This window comes from Entelurus aequoreus, linkage group LG21, assembly GCF_033978785.1.
Source record: "Entelurus aequoreus isolate RoL-2023_Sb linkage group LG21, RoL_Eaeq_v1.1, whole genome shotgun sequence".
NCBI classification, from domain to species: domain Eukaryota; kingdom Metazoa; phylum Chordata; class Actinopteri; order Syngnathiformes; family Syngnathidae; genus Entelurus; species Entelurus aequoreus.
This window is the reverse complement of record NC_084751.1, coordinates 10,510,411-10,524,856: the sequence shown is the minus strand read 5'-3', so window position 1 is coordinate 10,524,856 and position 14,446 is coordinate 10,510,411. Positions and strand designations below refer to the sequence as shown.

The following is a 14,446-nucleotide window of genomic DNA, read 5'->3' as shown; positions in this document are numbered from 1 at the left end:
CTGGACACCACACACACTTGCTACACACTCGACAACTACGACGACTACACACTCCGCCTACCTTCAGCTTGACACGACGACACAATCGAAAACTCTCCTCCTCTTTGGGGTCCACCTCGTAGATACCGTCCCCCAGTTTCACGTACTCCCTCAGCTGGACCTGGACACGTGTCAGGTGACCACAACTCATGTCAACACATAGCACGTAACCATGCAGCACGTGACCACGTGTCATGTAAGCACGCAACACGTGACCACGTGTCATGTAAGCACGCAACTAGGGCTGCAACAACTAATCGATTAAATCGATTAAAATCGATTATTAAAATAGTTGCCGATTAATTTAGTCATCGATTCGTTGGATCTATGCTATGCGCATGCGCAGAGGTTTTTTTAATTTTTTAAAATAAACCTTTATTTATAAACTGCAACATTTACAAACAGCTGAGAAACAATAATCAAAATAAGTATGGTGCCAGTATGCTGTTTTTTCCAAATAAAATGTAATTTGTCTCTTTTATCCGATTATTAATCGATTAATCGAAGTAATAATCGACAGATTAATCGATTATCAAATTAATCGTTAGTTGCAGCCCTACATGCAACACGTGACCACGTGTCATGTAACTATGCAACACGTGACCATGTGTCATGTAACTATGCAACACGTGACCACGTGTCATGTAACCACGCAACACGTGACCACGTGTCATGTAACCACGCAACACGTGACCATGTGTCATGTAACTATGCAACACGTGACCATGTGTCATGTAACTATGCAACACGTGACCACGTGTCATGTAACCACGCAACACGTGACCACGTGTCATGTAAGCACGCAACACGTGACCACGTGTCATGAAAGCATGCAACACGTGACCAAGTGTCATGAAAGCATGCAACACGTGACCAAGTGTCATGTAAGCATGCAACACATGACCACGTGTCATGTAACCACGCAACACGTGACCATGTGTCATGTAACTATGCAACACGTGACCATGTGTCATGTAACTATGCAACACGTGACCACGTGTCATGTAACCACGCAACACGTGACCACGTGTCATGTAAGCACGCAACACGTGACCACGTGTCATGTAAGCATGCAACACGTGACCAAGTGTCATGAAAGCATGCAACACGTGACCAAGTGTCATGTAAGCATGCAACACGTGACCAAGTGTCATGAAAGCATGCAACACGTGACCAAGTGTCATGTAAGCATGCAACACATGACCACGTGTCATGTAACCACGCAACACGTGACCATGTGTCATGAAAGCACGCAACACGTGACCAAGTGTCATGTAAGCATGCAACACATGACCATGTGTCATGTAAGCACGCAACACGTGACCACGTGTCATGTAAGCACGCAACACGTGACCACGTGTCATGTAAGCACGCAACACGTGACCACGTGTCATGTTACCACGCAACACGTGACCACGTGTCATGTAAGTACGCAACACGTGACCACGTGTCATGTAAGCATGCAACACGTGACCACGTGTCATGTAAGCACGCAACACGTGACCACGTGTCATGTAAGCATGCAACACGTGACCACGTGTCATGTAAGCACGCAACACGTGACCACGTGTCATGTAAGCATGCAACACGTGACCACGTGTCATGTAAGCACGCAACACGTGACCACGTGTCAGGTAAGCATGCAACACGTGACCACGTGTCATGTAAGCATGCAACACGTGACCACGTGTCATGTAAGCACGCAACACGTGACCACGTGTCATGTAAGTACGCAACACGTGACCACGTGTCATGTTACCACGCAGCACGTGACCACGTGTCATGTCACCATGCAGCACGAGACCACGCGTCATGTAACCATGCAACACGTGACCACGTGTCATGTAACTACGCAACACGTGACCACGTGTCATGTAAGTATGCAACACGTGACCACGTGTCATGTCACCACGCAATACGTGACCATGTGTCATGCAACCATGCATCACGTTACCACACAGACCGTAACCATGCATCATGTAAATATGCAACCATGCAGCACGTGACCACGTGTCATGTAAACACACAGCACATGACCATGTTGCATGTGACCACGCAACGTGACCACGTGTCATGTAAACACACAGCACATGACCATGTTGCATGTGACCACGCAATGTGACCACGTGTCATGTAAACACACAGCACATGACCATGTTGCATGTGACCACGCAATGTGACCATGTGTCATGTAAACACACAGCACATGACCATGTTGCATGTGACCACGCAATGTGACCACGTGTCATGTAAACACACAGCACATGACCATGTTGCATGTGACCACGCAATGTGACCACGTGTCATGTAAACACACAGCACATGACCATGTTGCATGTGACCACGCAATGTGACCATGTGTCATGTAAACACACAGCACATGACCATGTTGCATGTGACCACGCATCATGTGCCCACAGAGCTGTTGGTCACAAGCTGCATGTGACAATGTATCAAGTGACCATGCAGCACGTGACCATCTATACGTCACAAAAACGCGCAACCATGCAGCATGTGACCACGTGTCACGGAAACACGCAGCATGCAACCAAGCTGCATTTGACCACGGAGCATGTGACTACACGTTATGTAAACACGACGCTCGCGACCATGCAGCACGTAACCACCCATCATGTGACCATGCAGCACATGACCAGGCACCATGTGACCATGCAGCACGTGACCATGCGTCATATAAACAGGCAGCATGCTCAGACTTACGGGTCGGAAGTCATTGTTGTAGGTTTCAGCTTTGAGAAAAGTTTGCAGGTCGCTGATGTTCCCCAAGGTGGCGCTCATACCGATGATCTGAGTGTGACCTGCAGGGACAGTGAACTAGCATGACGGCGTTTAGTGATGGCCAGCGCTGACAGCCGCACTTACTGCTGAGGTTCAAGACTTTTGCCAGGGTGATTTCCAGGAGCGCTCCTCTGCTGCCGTCTCCCAGCATGTGAAGCTGTTGGCACAACAAAGTCGTTATTCGTCAGCGAGGCGGCGCCGTCGGTCGTGTCAAGCGCCACGCCGCACCTCGTCCACCACCAGCAGGCCCACGCAGTCCAAGCGGGAGCTTTCGATGAGCGCGTTGACCAGGCTGTGAGCTTTCTCGATGGTGGCGATGTAGAGCGACCTTTGACCTCCTCTCCTCTTGACCGGCGGGAACCTGCCCTTACTGCCGGCGTACTCCTCCACCAGGAAGTCCAGCTCCAGGCCGAAAGAGGCCAGACCACGAACCTGCGGCGGAGCAGGAAGTTAACCCGGCTCCCGTTTCAACTCGGCTTTTCTAGCCGATGGATGGTGGACTTCCTGTTCCTACACTGCAAAAACTGAAATCTAAGTAAATAAAGGTGATATTTGCTTATTTTCTGTCTGATAAGATAATTCTTCTAACTAAGCAGATTTTATGTTAGAGTGTTTTACTTGTTTTAAGGCTTTTGGTCCTAAATGATCTCAGTAAGATATCACAGCTTGTTGGTGAGATTTGATGACCTATATTGAGTAAAACATGCTTTAAACTATTTTGGTCCAAAACACATCCAGCTATGGTGCACAGGAAGGCGGGGAAGATCTTAGAGGGGAAAAGGCGGCCAAAATGGTCAAAAGTCCCAATTTTGTCCAAAATACTTCCCCGGGTTTCAGTCCCACGAGTCCCGCTGCCGGCCGCACAAAAAATGTCCAAAACGCACCCGGCAAAGTCCCACGGCAAGCGGGGGAGAAAAGTGAGAAAATGTTCAAAATACCTACCCAGGTTCGAGTCCCGCAAGTCCCGCCACCGGCCGCGCAAGTCCCGGGATGCCCAAAATGTCCATAACACACCCAGCCGAGTCCCACGGGGAGGGGGGATAAAAGTTGGAAAAGTCGGCAATAGTCCCAAAAATGTTCAAAATACCTACCCAGGTTCGAGTCCCACATGGAGTGCCACAAGTCTTAAGACTTGTGGCACTCCATGTGGGACTCGAACCCGGGTGTGATTTTTAAACATTTTACCGACTTTTCTCCCCGCCTTCCCGTTTTGGACATTCTGGGCATTGCGGCCGGCGGGGGGACTTGCGCGGCCAGCGGCGGGACTTGTGGGACTCGAACCTGGGTAGGAATATTTTGAACATTTTTAGGACTTTTGCCGACTTTTCCAACTTTTATCCCCCCTCCCCGTTGGACTCGGCTGGGTGTGTTATGGATATTTTGCGCGGCCATACATAAGATTTTATGTTAGAGTGTTTTACTTGTTTTAAGTGTTTTGGTCCTAAATGATCTCAGTAAGATATTACAGCTTGTTGCTGGGATTTGATGATCTATATTGAGTAAAACATGCTTGGTACTAGAATATTGTCATGATCTGTGGTCCGGATTATGTTTTTGTTATTTTCTGTTTGTTTTGGACTCTTTTAGTTCCTGTTTGCATTCCCTTGTTTGTTTAGTTACCATGGCGACTTATTAGTTTCACCTGCCTCATGTGTTCGGGACACGCACCTGCTCTAATTAAGAGACTATTATTTAAGCCTGTCTTTGCCAGTTAGTCGGCCTGGCAACATTGCTCTTTTCATGCTCGTTTCATGCCATTGCTTCATTCATGCCGCAGTAAGTCTTGTTCGTTCCATGCCATAGTTTGGTTAGTTGTTTTCTATGTCCATAGTTCAGTCTAAGTGTTAGCATATGTTTCCTGCGTTAAGTTTTATGTTCCTGTCTTTTTTCCTGTGTAGTTAGATTAATAATAAATATGTTCCTACCTGCTACCTTTGTCCAGGAAAAGTCCGATTGCATCCCAGGAGAACAATCCTCGCAGTAAGTTGCGAAAACCCCCTCGTTGTGACAAATATCAACTGTTGCAAAGCTGTGTCATCAACACTCACAAGTATAAAACTACTTTTTCAAAGTAATCATTTCTTATTTCAAGCATAAAAAAAAAATCATGACTTTGACACAATTGTGTCTCATAATTAAAACAGATGACAGCCAAATGAACTTTGCTGTTTTATTTTCAATGAAACAATAGAAAATAGGTACTCGTATAGTAGTACAGTTGTTATTATAGATGATATACTTATTTTAAGGTATTTTTGGGTTAATTGAGGTTAGCTAATTTTAATTGTTTTGGAAAGTCTTGACAAGCCAAATTTTCTTGTTCTATTGGCAGATCATTTTGCTTAGTTCAAATAAAATACCCCTAATTTTTGTATTTTTTGTTGTTGTTTTTGAACACTGACTTTTTGCAGTGAAGCTAGCTGGCTATTCACCAATGGCGTGCGTTGTTCCGACTTTACCTTCTCTTGGACCAGAGAGACGTAAGGCAGGATGAAGATGCAGTCCTTCTTCCTGCACACAACTTCTCGGAGGATGAGGAGCTCCGCCACCAGAGTTTTTCCTCCACTGGTGGGAAGAGTGTAGATCAGGTTCTTCCTCTGCTGCACACACTCCAACTTTAAACACGTCTCTTGCCACGCTGAGAACACACACACACACACACAATTATTGCCATGTAGTCATGCCATGGCATGTGACTTTTAAGGGGGCGGAGTCACCATAAAGGCTGTTGATGCCCCTCAGTTTGGAGAGGAGTTCTTTGACTTTGGTGGGGAGTCCAAAAAAAGGTCCCAGGTCGGTGGTATGGGAGGAGACCGTCTCCATGGCGTGCATGGCGTCGCTGATCTCGTCGCTAAGCACCGCCTCCTTCAGCGCTAAGGAGCGGGAAAGGCTGGCGGGCGAAGCGGCGTTGCACTGCATGGTCCTCTTCAAGTGCTCGCTCACACTCCTCCGCTTCTTGTCTCGTCCTCCACTTTGGAGCGCTTTGCTCCTCTGGGCTTCCTGTTCGACAAACTGCTGCTGGCTGGACGGCAAAGACTCCCGGAGGAGGTCCTCGTCAAGAGCGTCCAAGATGGAGTCGGTGAGGGCGTTCTTGTCCTCCGCGGGCGGCAGGGTAGATGCCATTTTGTCATCTTCCTCGCGCTCCGCCTGCTCCAGTTTGGCCAGCAGGGACGTGTCCTCCAGGAGGCTGTCGTAGTCCCCGAAAAAGTCCTCACCGTCGCTGCAGTGCTGCAAAGAAAACAGCCACGTTGTTATAACATGAACCATCTGTCAGGTTCAAACACTGATGACATCTATTAAACGAGACAAGAAGCAAGGAATTAAACAGAGACTGAATTAAATTTGGCTCAATTTGAGGAGAAACGTCTGGGCTGTACTCTTGCACAGTCTCCAGCACGCTCTGGCGAAATATTGCACCCCACCTTTTTTTATTTGGACTTTCCCTGTTTACATAACAGCTGTTTCTAAAGGAAGGGGCGGGTATGTAAACAGCCATTGTTTTCGGTCACGTTAACACAAAAGAAAAAGATGCCTCGGGCGTGGACTGGTCCTGGATCGAGCTTGGGCAGGTCTTGGATCAAAATAGATAACCCCTCCCGTCTCCTCCCATCGTACACAGCAGAATTTTCCAAGCCTTTGCTTGGTGCAACAAAGACAGTCTCTTGTCTGTTCACTGGGAACTCAGAGAACGGAAAGTTTTTTGATAATTTACATACAATTTTTCTGACAACATCCGTCCATCTATTTTGTACCGCTTGTCCCGTTCGGAGTAGCTGGAGCCTATCTCAGCTGCATTTGGGCGGAAGGCGGTGTACACCCTGGACAAGTCGCCACCTCATCACAGGGCCAACACAGATAGACAGATGTTGATACTTTCATTTTGAAATGGCATGCAATACTTGGCTACAACCGGCATAGGTGCTGTCGGCCATACTTGCCAACCTTGAGACCTCCAATATCGGGAGGTGGGGGGTAGGGGGTGGGGAGTGGTTGGGGGCGTGGTTATTTACAGCTAGAATTCACCAACTCGAGTATTTCATATATATATATATATATATGTATGAAATACTTGACTTTCAGTGAATTCTAGCTATATATATATATATATATATATATATATATATATATATATATATATATATATATATATATATATATATATATATATATATATTTTTATTTTTTATTTTATTTACATAGAAAAAAAAACAACCTTGAATTTCAGTGTTCCGTTGGCTATCCATTAGATGGCAGTATTGTCCTGTTTAACTTCTCCGTTCATTGGGCAGGCAAGCTGTTTATATTGTGGGAAAGCGGACGTGAGAACAGGCTGTCCCCACTCAGTCTCAGGTCCGCATTGAGCTGGAGGGGGCTTGGCCTCCAGATCCGGCTGAATACCGGGAGTTTGTCGGGAGAAAATCTCTGCCGGGAGGTTGTCGGGAGAGGCGCTGAATACCGGGATTCTCCCGCTAAAAACGGGAGGGTTGGCAAGTATGCTGTCGGCTAACATAATAGTCATTAATTCATCAAAAAAATGAATTCTATTACCATCTCTACAGTATAAATATGATCAGTTAGAGCGTCCGCCCTGAGATTGGTAGGTTGTGAGTTCAAACCCCCGCCGAGTCATACCAAAGACTATAAAAATGGGAGCCATTACCTCCCTGCTTGACACTCAGCATCAAGAGTTGGAATTGGGGGCTAAATCACCAAAAATAATTCCCGGGCGCGGCCACCTCTGCTGCTCACTGCTCTCCTCACCTCCCAGGGGGGTAAAATCCAGAGAATAATTTCGCCACACCTAGTGTGTGTGTGTGACAATCGTTGGTACTTGAACTTAATATTAGATGACTAACCTCCCCTTGTTGCATATGATCCATGATGACGGTGATGAAAAGGATCTTCTTATTTCTCCTTTTTCATGTCATTGGTATCGTTAGCCGCATGCTAACCTACATTAAGAAAGCTAACGTTGCTAGCAATTACAGCTAACGAGCGACATAACGTTAAATGCATTAACGGAAAGTACACTTCATGACCTAACTCTTTTTTTTTACCAGCAACTTTTTAAGCTCATTGGCAACAGCACTTTGTTCTTTGGATTGCTAAACGGCCACAAACCTTCCAAATGAATAAAAAACGCAGATATAGTGTAGAAACATGTAAGCGAGCACAATAAATAGTCACGAAGGAATGTAAATAATTGAAATAGTCACAACGGAATGTAAATAAGGATTCAAATGTATCCGCTCTCACTTCCGCGTTCGTTTCGTCACGAAGTCACGTGACGGTAGCTTCTTCCTTTTTCGACGATGAAAAGTGAACGTAATCTTCAACACTGACATGCTTTAAGATCGGGTTTGAACTAGTATTCGATGTGTATTAGCAGTTACAATGCGAATTATTTTTTTTACTGAGATCAACATTTTCTCGCATAAATTTTTTTTGGTGTTTTTTTAATTGAACAACAAACATTTATTTATAATTCACACAAAAGTCAAGGCACTTTCAACGCCAAGGAAAGAAAACAAAAGCAAATACAGATAGATTAATAATACTAAAAAAATATGGGGATAACAAAAACAAACAAAAAAAAAAGACAAAAAGGCCTACCTAAATCACTCTGAATGTTTTTAACAAGGATATCAATTTAAGGGCTTTTTTTACTCTGAATTATTCTCCAAGATTGATAATTGTAACCCATTAAGCCAATTAGAAAATGTAGGCCTTACTTTTGTAACCTATTTTTATGGACTTGCCTCTTTGTGATCCTGTTATAAGCTGTTATACAGTATATGCCTTGAGCTCTTATTTTGAAGGCGCTAAGAGCGGAAGTGGTGACTCGTTGTGGTGGAGCGAACTTTTGAAAACTAACGAAATAAAGTGGTCCTCGTGTAAAAGTGGAGCCTCTGTGTTTGTTATTTTGTAGTTTTATACAGTATAGGCGACATATATAAACCCTCGGTTACACTTTCATAAATTGATATTTATGTAGAAATAATTTTGCCTGGAGCATAACAATGTTGACAAACATTTATATGTTTACAAAAAAAGACCAAATGTGATGTATTCTATAGAGAATGGGGACATCTCCACACCTGTGCAATCTACTAATAAAAGTTTTAATCAATCAATCAATCAATCAATCAATCGTTTCTCAGCCAATCTCTGATCTCCTCCCAAAACACACGTACACTCTCACATCCCACAAACAGATGATTGACATCCTCTACAGCTCCACATATATAACAGCCATCAACCTCCATGTTATATTTAAGTTTCAAAAAATCCTTTGAAGGGTATAGTCCATTAATAATTTTAAATTGTATTTATTTAATTTTTGGGAAGAATTGGGTATGTAATATATCTGGTCCTTATTTTCCTTAGCTCAACTTTTGTAAACTCCTTCAGGATATATGCCCGGAAAATATTATTTCACTAAAACTGCCCTCATATATTTGTTGGAACATTTTTCATCACAGAAATGAACATCTTTAATATTAAGGTTTATTTTCTTGCATAAAGTGTGTGTTTTTTATTGCACATGTGTCGAAGTGAAAGAGCGGAACTAACAGTCTTGACCACCGTGCTCTACCGGACGTATATAAGTGCAACTTCCGGTTTGTGCCCAAGTCATCATGTACAACTTACAGCGGACACAACGTCTATTATTTAGGTTTTCACAATTTGAATACGCGTATCAAGCTGCAGGTAAATAAACAATTACGTTGTTTTTGTATAGGTATCAAGTGTGCGTGTTTAAAATAGCGTGCAGGGTGTTTCTTTATTATGCTAATGCTAATGATGCTAACGTTCCGTCTTGTAGGTCTGTCGAGTGTTGTTTCTAATGTACAAAAACACGATGAGGTAAGTGTTGTATTCTCTTATTTTACACACAACATATCATATTGTGCGTCATCAGTGTCTTATTTTATAATAAATGATAAATGGGTTATACTTGTATAGCGCTTTTCTACCTTCAAGGTACTCAAAGCGCTTTGACAGTATTTCCACATTCACCCATTCACACACACATTCACACACTGATGGAGGGAGCTGCCATGCAAGGCGCTACCAGCAGCCATCAGGAGCAAGGGTGAAGTGTCTTGCCCAAGGACACAACGGACGTGACTAGGATGGTAGAAGGTGGGAATTGAACCCCAGTAAACCAGCAACCCTCCGATTGCTGGCACGGCCACTCTACCAACTTCGCCACGCTGTGGCATTTTACCCACATTACAGTGTTGGATTCTCTAATAATATACACGGCTGTGACAGCACACCGCTTAATTAAATTATTTTGCACTAAGCACAGAATTATCTTATTTTACACTCAGCACATAATTGTCTTATTTTACACTGAGCACAGAATTGTCTTATTTTACACTTGAGCACAGAATTGTCTTATTTCACACTTGAGCACAGAATTGTCTTATTTTGTACTATGCACTTAATTGTCTTATTTTACACTGGGCACTTAATTGTCTCATTTTACACTGAGCACAGAATTGTCTTATTTTACACTGAGCACAGAATTGTCTTATTTTACACTTGAGCACAGAATTGTCTTATTTTGTACTATGCACTTAATTGTCTTATTTTACACTGAGCACAGAATTGTCTTATTTTACACTGAGCACAGAATTGTCTTATTTTACACTTGAGCACAGAATTCTCTTATTTTACACTCTGTACAGAATGGTCTTATTTTACACTATGCACAGAATGGTCTTATTTTACACTCTGCACAGAATGGTCTTATTTTACACTCAGCACAGAATGGTCTTATTTTACACTCAGCACAGAAATGTCTTATTTTACACTGAGCACAGAAATGTCTTATTTTACACTGAGCACAGAATTGTCTTATTTTACACTGAGCACAGAATTGTCTTATTTTACACTCTGCACAGAATGGTCTTATTTTACACTGAGCACAGAATGGTCTTATTTTACACTGAGCACAGAATTGTCTTATTTTGTACTATGCACTTAATTGTCTTATTTTACACAGAGCACAGAATTGTCTTATTTTACACTCAGCACAGAATTGTCTTATTTTACACTGAGCACAGAATTGTCTTATTTTACACTCTGCACAGAATGGTCTTATTTTACACTGAGCACAGAATGGTCTTATTTTACACTGAGCACAGAATTGTCTTATTTTGTACTATGCACTTAATTGTCTTATTTTACACTAAGCACAGAATTGTCTTATTTTACACTCAGCACAGAATTGTCTTATTTTACACTCAGCACATAATTGTCTTATTTTACACTGAGCACAAAATTGTCTTATTTTACATTGAGTACAGAATGGTCTTATTTTACATTAAGTACAGAATGGTCTTATTTTACACTGAGCACAGATTTGTCTAATTTTGCACAATGCACTTTGTCTTATTTTACACTGAGGACAGCATTGTCTTATTTTACACTCAGCAGCACAGTGTAGAGTTGTCTTATTTTATACTCAGAAACACAGTTGTTACAGTTGTGTTTTTACTCACAGTAGAGCATATTGTACGTGACAAATAACACAATGTTTTTTTTTCCAGCTGGTAAAGATGGACAATCCTTACAAGGCGCCAGTGATCGGATGTGTCCTCTGCAAGGTCACTGTGGACTTCAAAAACACTCAGGTGTGTTTGACAGTGATTTATGTGTGTATGTATATGGATATATTTACGTTATATTAGGGTGGTCCAGAAATGCATGGAAAGGGAAGTAATAACTTAGCCACACAAATATATTTTTTACTTTTTGCCAAGTAGAATATACAGACAAATGGACCAGTCTAGAAAGTAGATCATCATCATCTTCTGTGTGTGTGTGTATATATATATATATATATATTAGACTTTTAACATCAAAACTGTCGCCGCCATTATGATGTGCAGTGCTGTTTTTAAATGACCATAAGTCTTGAACTATAGAAAGTATTTCAATGGTTGGAATCTGCGCTTTTGAGTGTTGGAGTTATTATGGTACAGCAGCTCAGACCAGGAACAAAGCAGAGTGGGCGGGGTTTGTTTTCAGAGCAGCCAGCCCCAAACGCAAATGTGTCAGGAACAGACGCGGATTTTTTTTTTTACAACAAAGTTCTGCATTAAAGTGATAATTTATCATATTGTAGGTGTTTATTACACTTTGCATTCATATTTTGCAATTTGTTACATTTTGGAGGAGCTGGTCTGAGAAGTAAAAGATGTTCAACTGTTAATATTCAGTGTTTTATTGTTCATAGTTAATATTGTAAATCAACACTTTCTTTATTTTAATGTACATTTTGGGCATCCCATTCAGTAAAAAACTGTAAAATTCTGTTCCGTTTTTTTTGAGGTGGTCTGTCATAACTTTTTTGGAACTCTATGACTTTTGGTTTTTGTGTTCCTGGAAAAAGGGACCCAAACACACATACTGTACAGTAGATTGTTACAGCTAAATGTGTACATATAATTTATACACACAAACACATTGGCGGCCCCCCAGACACATTTTTTCTCTCAATGTGGCCCCCCGAGTCAAAATAATTGCCAAGGTGAGCAACAAACTCGTTAAGGCAGAAACAGCATCTCTACTGGTTACAGCCAGGTGCAGCACTGCATTTCCTAACGGCCCGTTCTTAGCTGTGGCGCCATCTGGTGGACTGTTTGTTATAACATGGCTGATGTATCCTCCACAGCTTCTTTCTCAGTTCATCTCGCCGCACACAGGAAGGATTTACGGGCGACACATCACAGGTAAACAGATCAAACGTTGTGATTGGCACGTGTTGAAATGAATCTGATCAATTAGTTTATTGATCCAACGTACGATGTTTGCTTTGTCAGGACTTTGTGGACGAAAACAAAAACAAATCTCCAAAGCCATCAAGAAGGCTCACTCAATGGGTATGTGCTTCATGTGGATGTTGTGCCCTCCAGTGGCCTTGAGCAGCTACTGCAGTCACTTCCTGACAAGTGTGTTTGTGTTCAGGGTTCATGTCAGTGACGCACAAACATCCACAGTTTATGAGGGACCCAAACATCTGCGGCATCAAACATCTGGATTAGCCCCGCCTCCTCTCTCCACTAAAATTTAAATTAAAATGTTTTACCGCTGACCGCGGCGTCTTTCTTCCTTTCAACACGATGACGCCATCACGTCCCTCTTGCGCCGCTTCCTCCCGCTCCCCGCCGCCGTTTCCGGTCTCCTTTTACGCGCGGTGTCTGGCCGCAGGGGGCGGAGTTTTTCCTGCTTGTCGGCGTCGGGCACAGGAAATGCATCCAGCGTCAACGTGTGCGAGGTGTAGAGCGGCGAGCAGAAGAGCGTGCTTATGGCGAGCTGGAGGCGAAGGTTCTTCACGCAAGACGCTTCATCAGCTGGCGACCAGAAGGAAAAAGAACGTCACAGGCCATGTAAATAGATAGAATAGAAGAGAAATAACTTTATTGATCCCTGGTGGAAATTCAGCACCACAGTTCGCTCACCGAGTCATACCAAAGACTATAAAAATGGGACCCATTACCTCCCTGCTTAAAACTCAGCATCAAGGGTTGGAATTGGAGGTTAAATCACCAAAAATTATTCCCGGGCGTGGCCACCGCTGCTGCTCACTGCTCCCCTCACCTCCCAGGGGGTGATCAAGGGTGATGGGTCAAATGCAGGAATAATTTCGCCACACCTAGTGTGTGTGTGTGACAATCATTGGTACTTTAACAATAGACAATAAACACTTAGGTATTTTTTACATGTGAATAATATAAATACAGTCTATTATACAGCATTATTCACATGTAAATAATATAAATAGTCTATTATACAGCATTATTCACATGTAAATAACAAATAGTCTATTATACAGCATTATTCACATGTAAATAACAAATACAGTCTTTTATACAGCATTATTCACATGTGAATAATATAGTCTATTATACAGCATTATTCACATGTGAATAATATAAATACAGTCTATTATACAGCATTATTCACATGTAAATAACAAATAGTCTATTATGCAGCATTATTCACATGTGAATAATATAAATACAGTGTATTATACAGCAATATTCACATGTGAATAATATAAATACAGTCTATTATACAGCATTATTCACATGTGAATAACATAAATACAGTCTATTATACAGCATTATTCACATGTGAATAATATAAATACAGTCTATTATACAGCATTATTCACATGTGAATAATATAAATACAGTCTATTATACAGCATTATTTACATGTGAATAACATAAATACAGTCTATTATACAGCATTATTCACATGTGAATAACATAAATACAGTCTATTATACAGCATTGTTCACATGTGAATATAGTCTATTATACAGCATTATTCACATGTAAATAACAAATACAGTCTATTATACAGCATTATTCACATGTGAATAATATAAATACAGTCTATTATACAGCATTATTCACATGTGAATAATATAGTCTATTATACAGCATTATTCACATGTAAATAACAAATAGTCTATTATGCAGCATTATTCACATGTGAATAATATAAATAGTCTATTATACAGCATTATTCACATGTAAATAACAAATAGTCTATTATGCAGCATTATTCACATGTGAATAATATA

The 14,446-nt window shown here is 41.9% G+C and overlaps 3 protein-coding genes across 5 annotated transcripts in view; 1 reads left to right on the top strand and 2 right to left on the bottom strand.

Annotated features, from left to right (window-relative positions):
• The window catches only part of helq (helicase, POLQ like), a 23,249-nt gene extending 15,122 nt beyond the window's left edge, over window positions 1–8,127 (bottom strand). For both annotated transcript variants that reach the window (XM_062030892.1, XM_062030891.1), the window contains exons 1-7: window positions 7,695–8,127; window positions 5,556–6,066; window positions 5,298–5,476; window positions 3,067–3,270; window positions 2,923–2,995; window positions 2,761–2,858; window positions 62–160 (exon numbers count right to left, since the gene is read on the bottom strand). In XM_062030892.1, the coding sequence (XP_061886876.1) occupies window positions 62–160; window positions 2,761–2,858; window positions 2,923–2,995; window positions 3,067–3,270; window positions 5,298–5,476; window positions 5,556–6,066; window positions 7,695–7,718 (1,188 nt within the window). In that variant the 5' untranslated portion in view covers window positions 7,719–8,127. The remainder of the gene's footprint in view (window positions 1–61; window positions 161–2,760; window positions 2,859–2,922; window positions 2,996–3,066; window positions 3,271–5,297; window positions 5,477–5,555; window positions 6,067–7,694) is intronic.
• Window positions 8,128–9,397: 1,270 nt separating this feature from the next.
• On the top strand, window positions 9,398–12,946 carry mrps18c (mitochondrial ribosomal protein S18C). The gene is made up of 6 exons (XM_062030890.1): window positions 9,398–9,549; window positions 9,665–9,705; window positions 11,400–11,483; window positions 12,527–12,584; window positions 12,675–12,734; window positions 12,820–12,946. Exons 1-6 carry the CDS (start codon window positions 9,477–9,479, stop codon window positions 12,894–12,896), a joined length of 393 nt encoding a protein of 130 aa, XP_061886874.1. The 5' UTR covers window positions 9,398–9,476; the 3' UTR covers window positions 12,897–12,946.
• The window catches only part of abraxas1 (abraxas 1, BRCA1 A complex subunit), a 32,087-nt gene continuing 30,257 nt past the window's right edge, over window positions 12,617–14,446 (bottom strand). For both annotated transcript variants that reach the window (XM_062030888.1, XM_062030889.1), the window contains exon 10: window positions 12,617–13,205. In XM_062030888.1, coding sequence (XP_061886872.1) covers window positions 12,967–13,205 — 239 coding nt within the window. In that variant the 3' untranslated portion in view covers window positions 12,617–12,966. The remainder of the gene's footprint in view (window positions 13,206–14,446) is intronic.

Excerpts from the sequence above, each read along its gene's own strand:
- mrps18c (XM_062030890.1), top strand. The coding sequence starts at position 9,477 with ATGTACAACTTACAGCGGACACAACGTCTATTATTTAGGTTTTCACAA. Across the intron at positions 9,706-11,399 it reads ATGTACAAAAACACGATGAG|CTGGTAAAGATGGACAATCC; the intron begins GTAAGTGTTGTA and ends TTTTTTTTCCAG. Across the intron at positions 11,484-12,526 it reads TGGACTTCAAAAACACTCAG|CTTCTTTCTCAGTTCATCTC; the intron begins GTGTGTTTGACA and ends TATCCTCCACAG.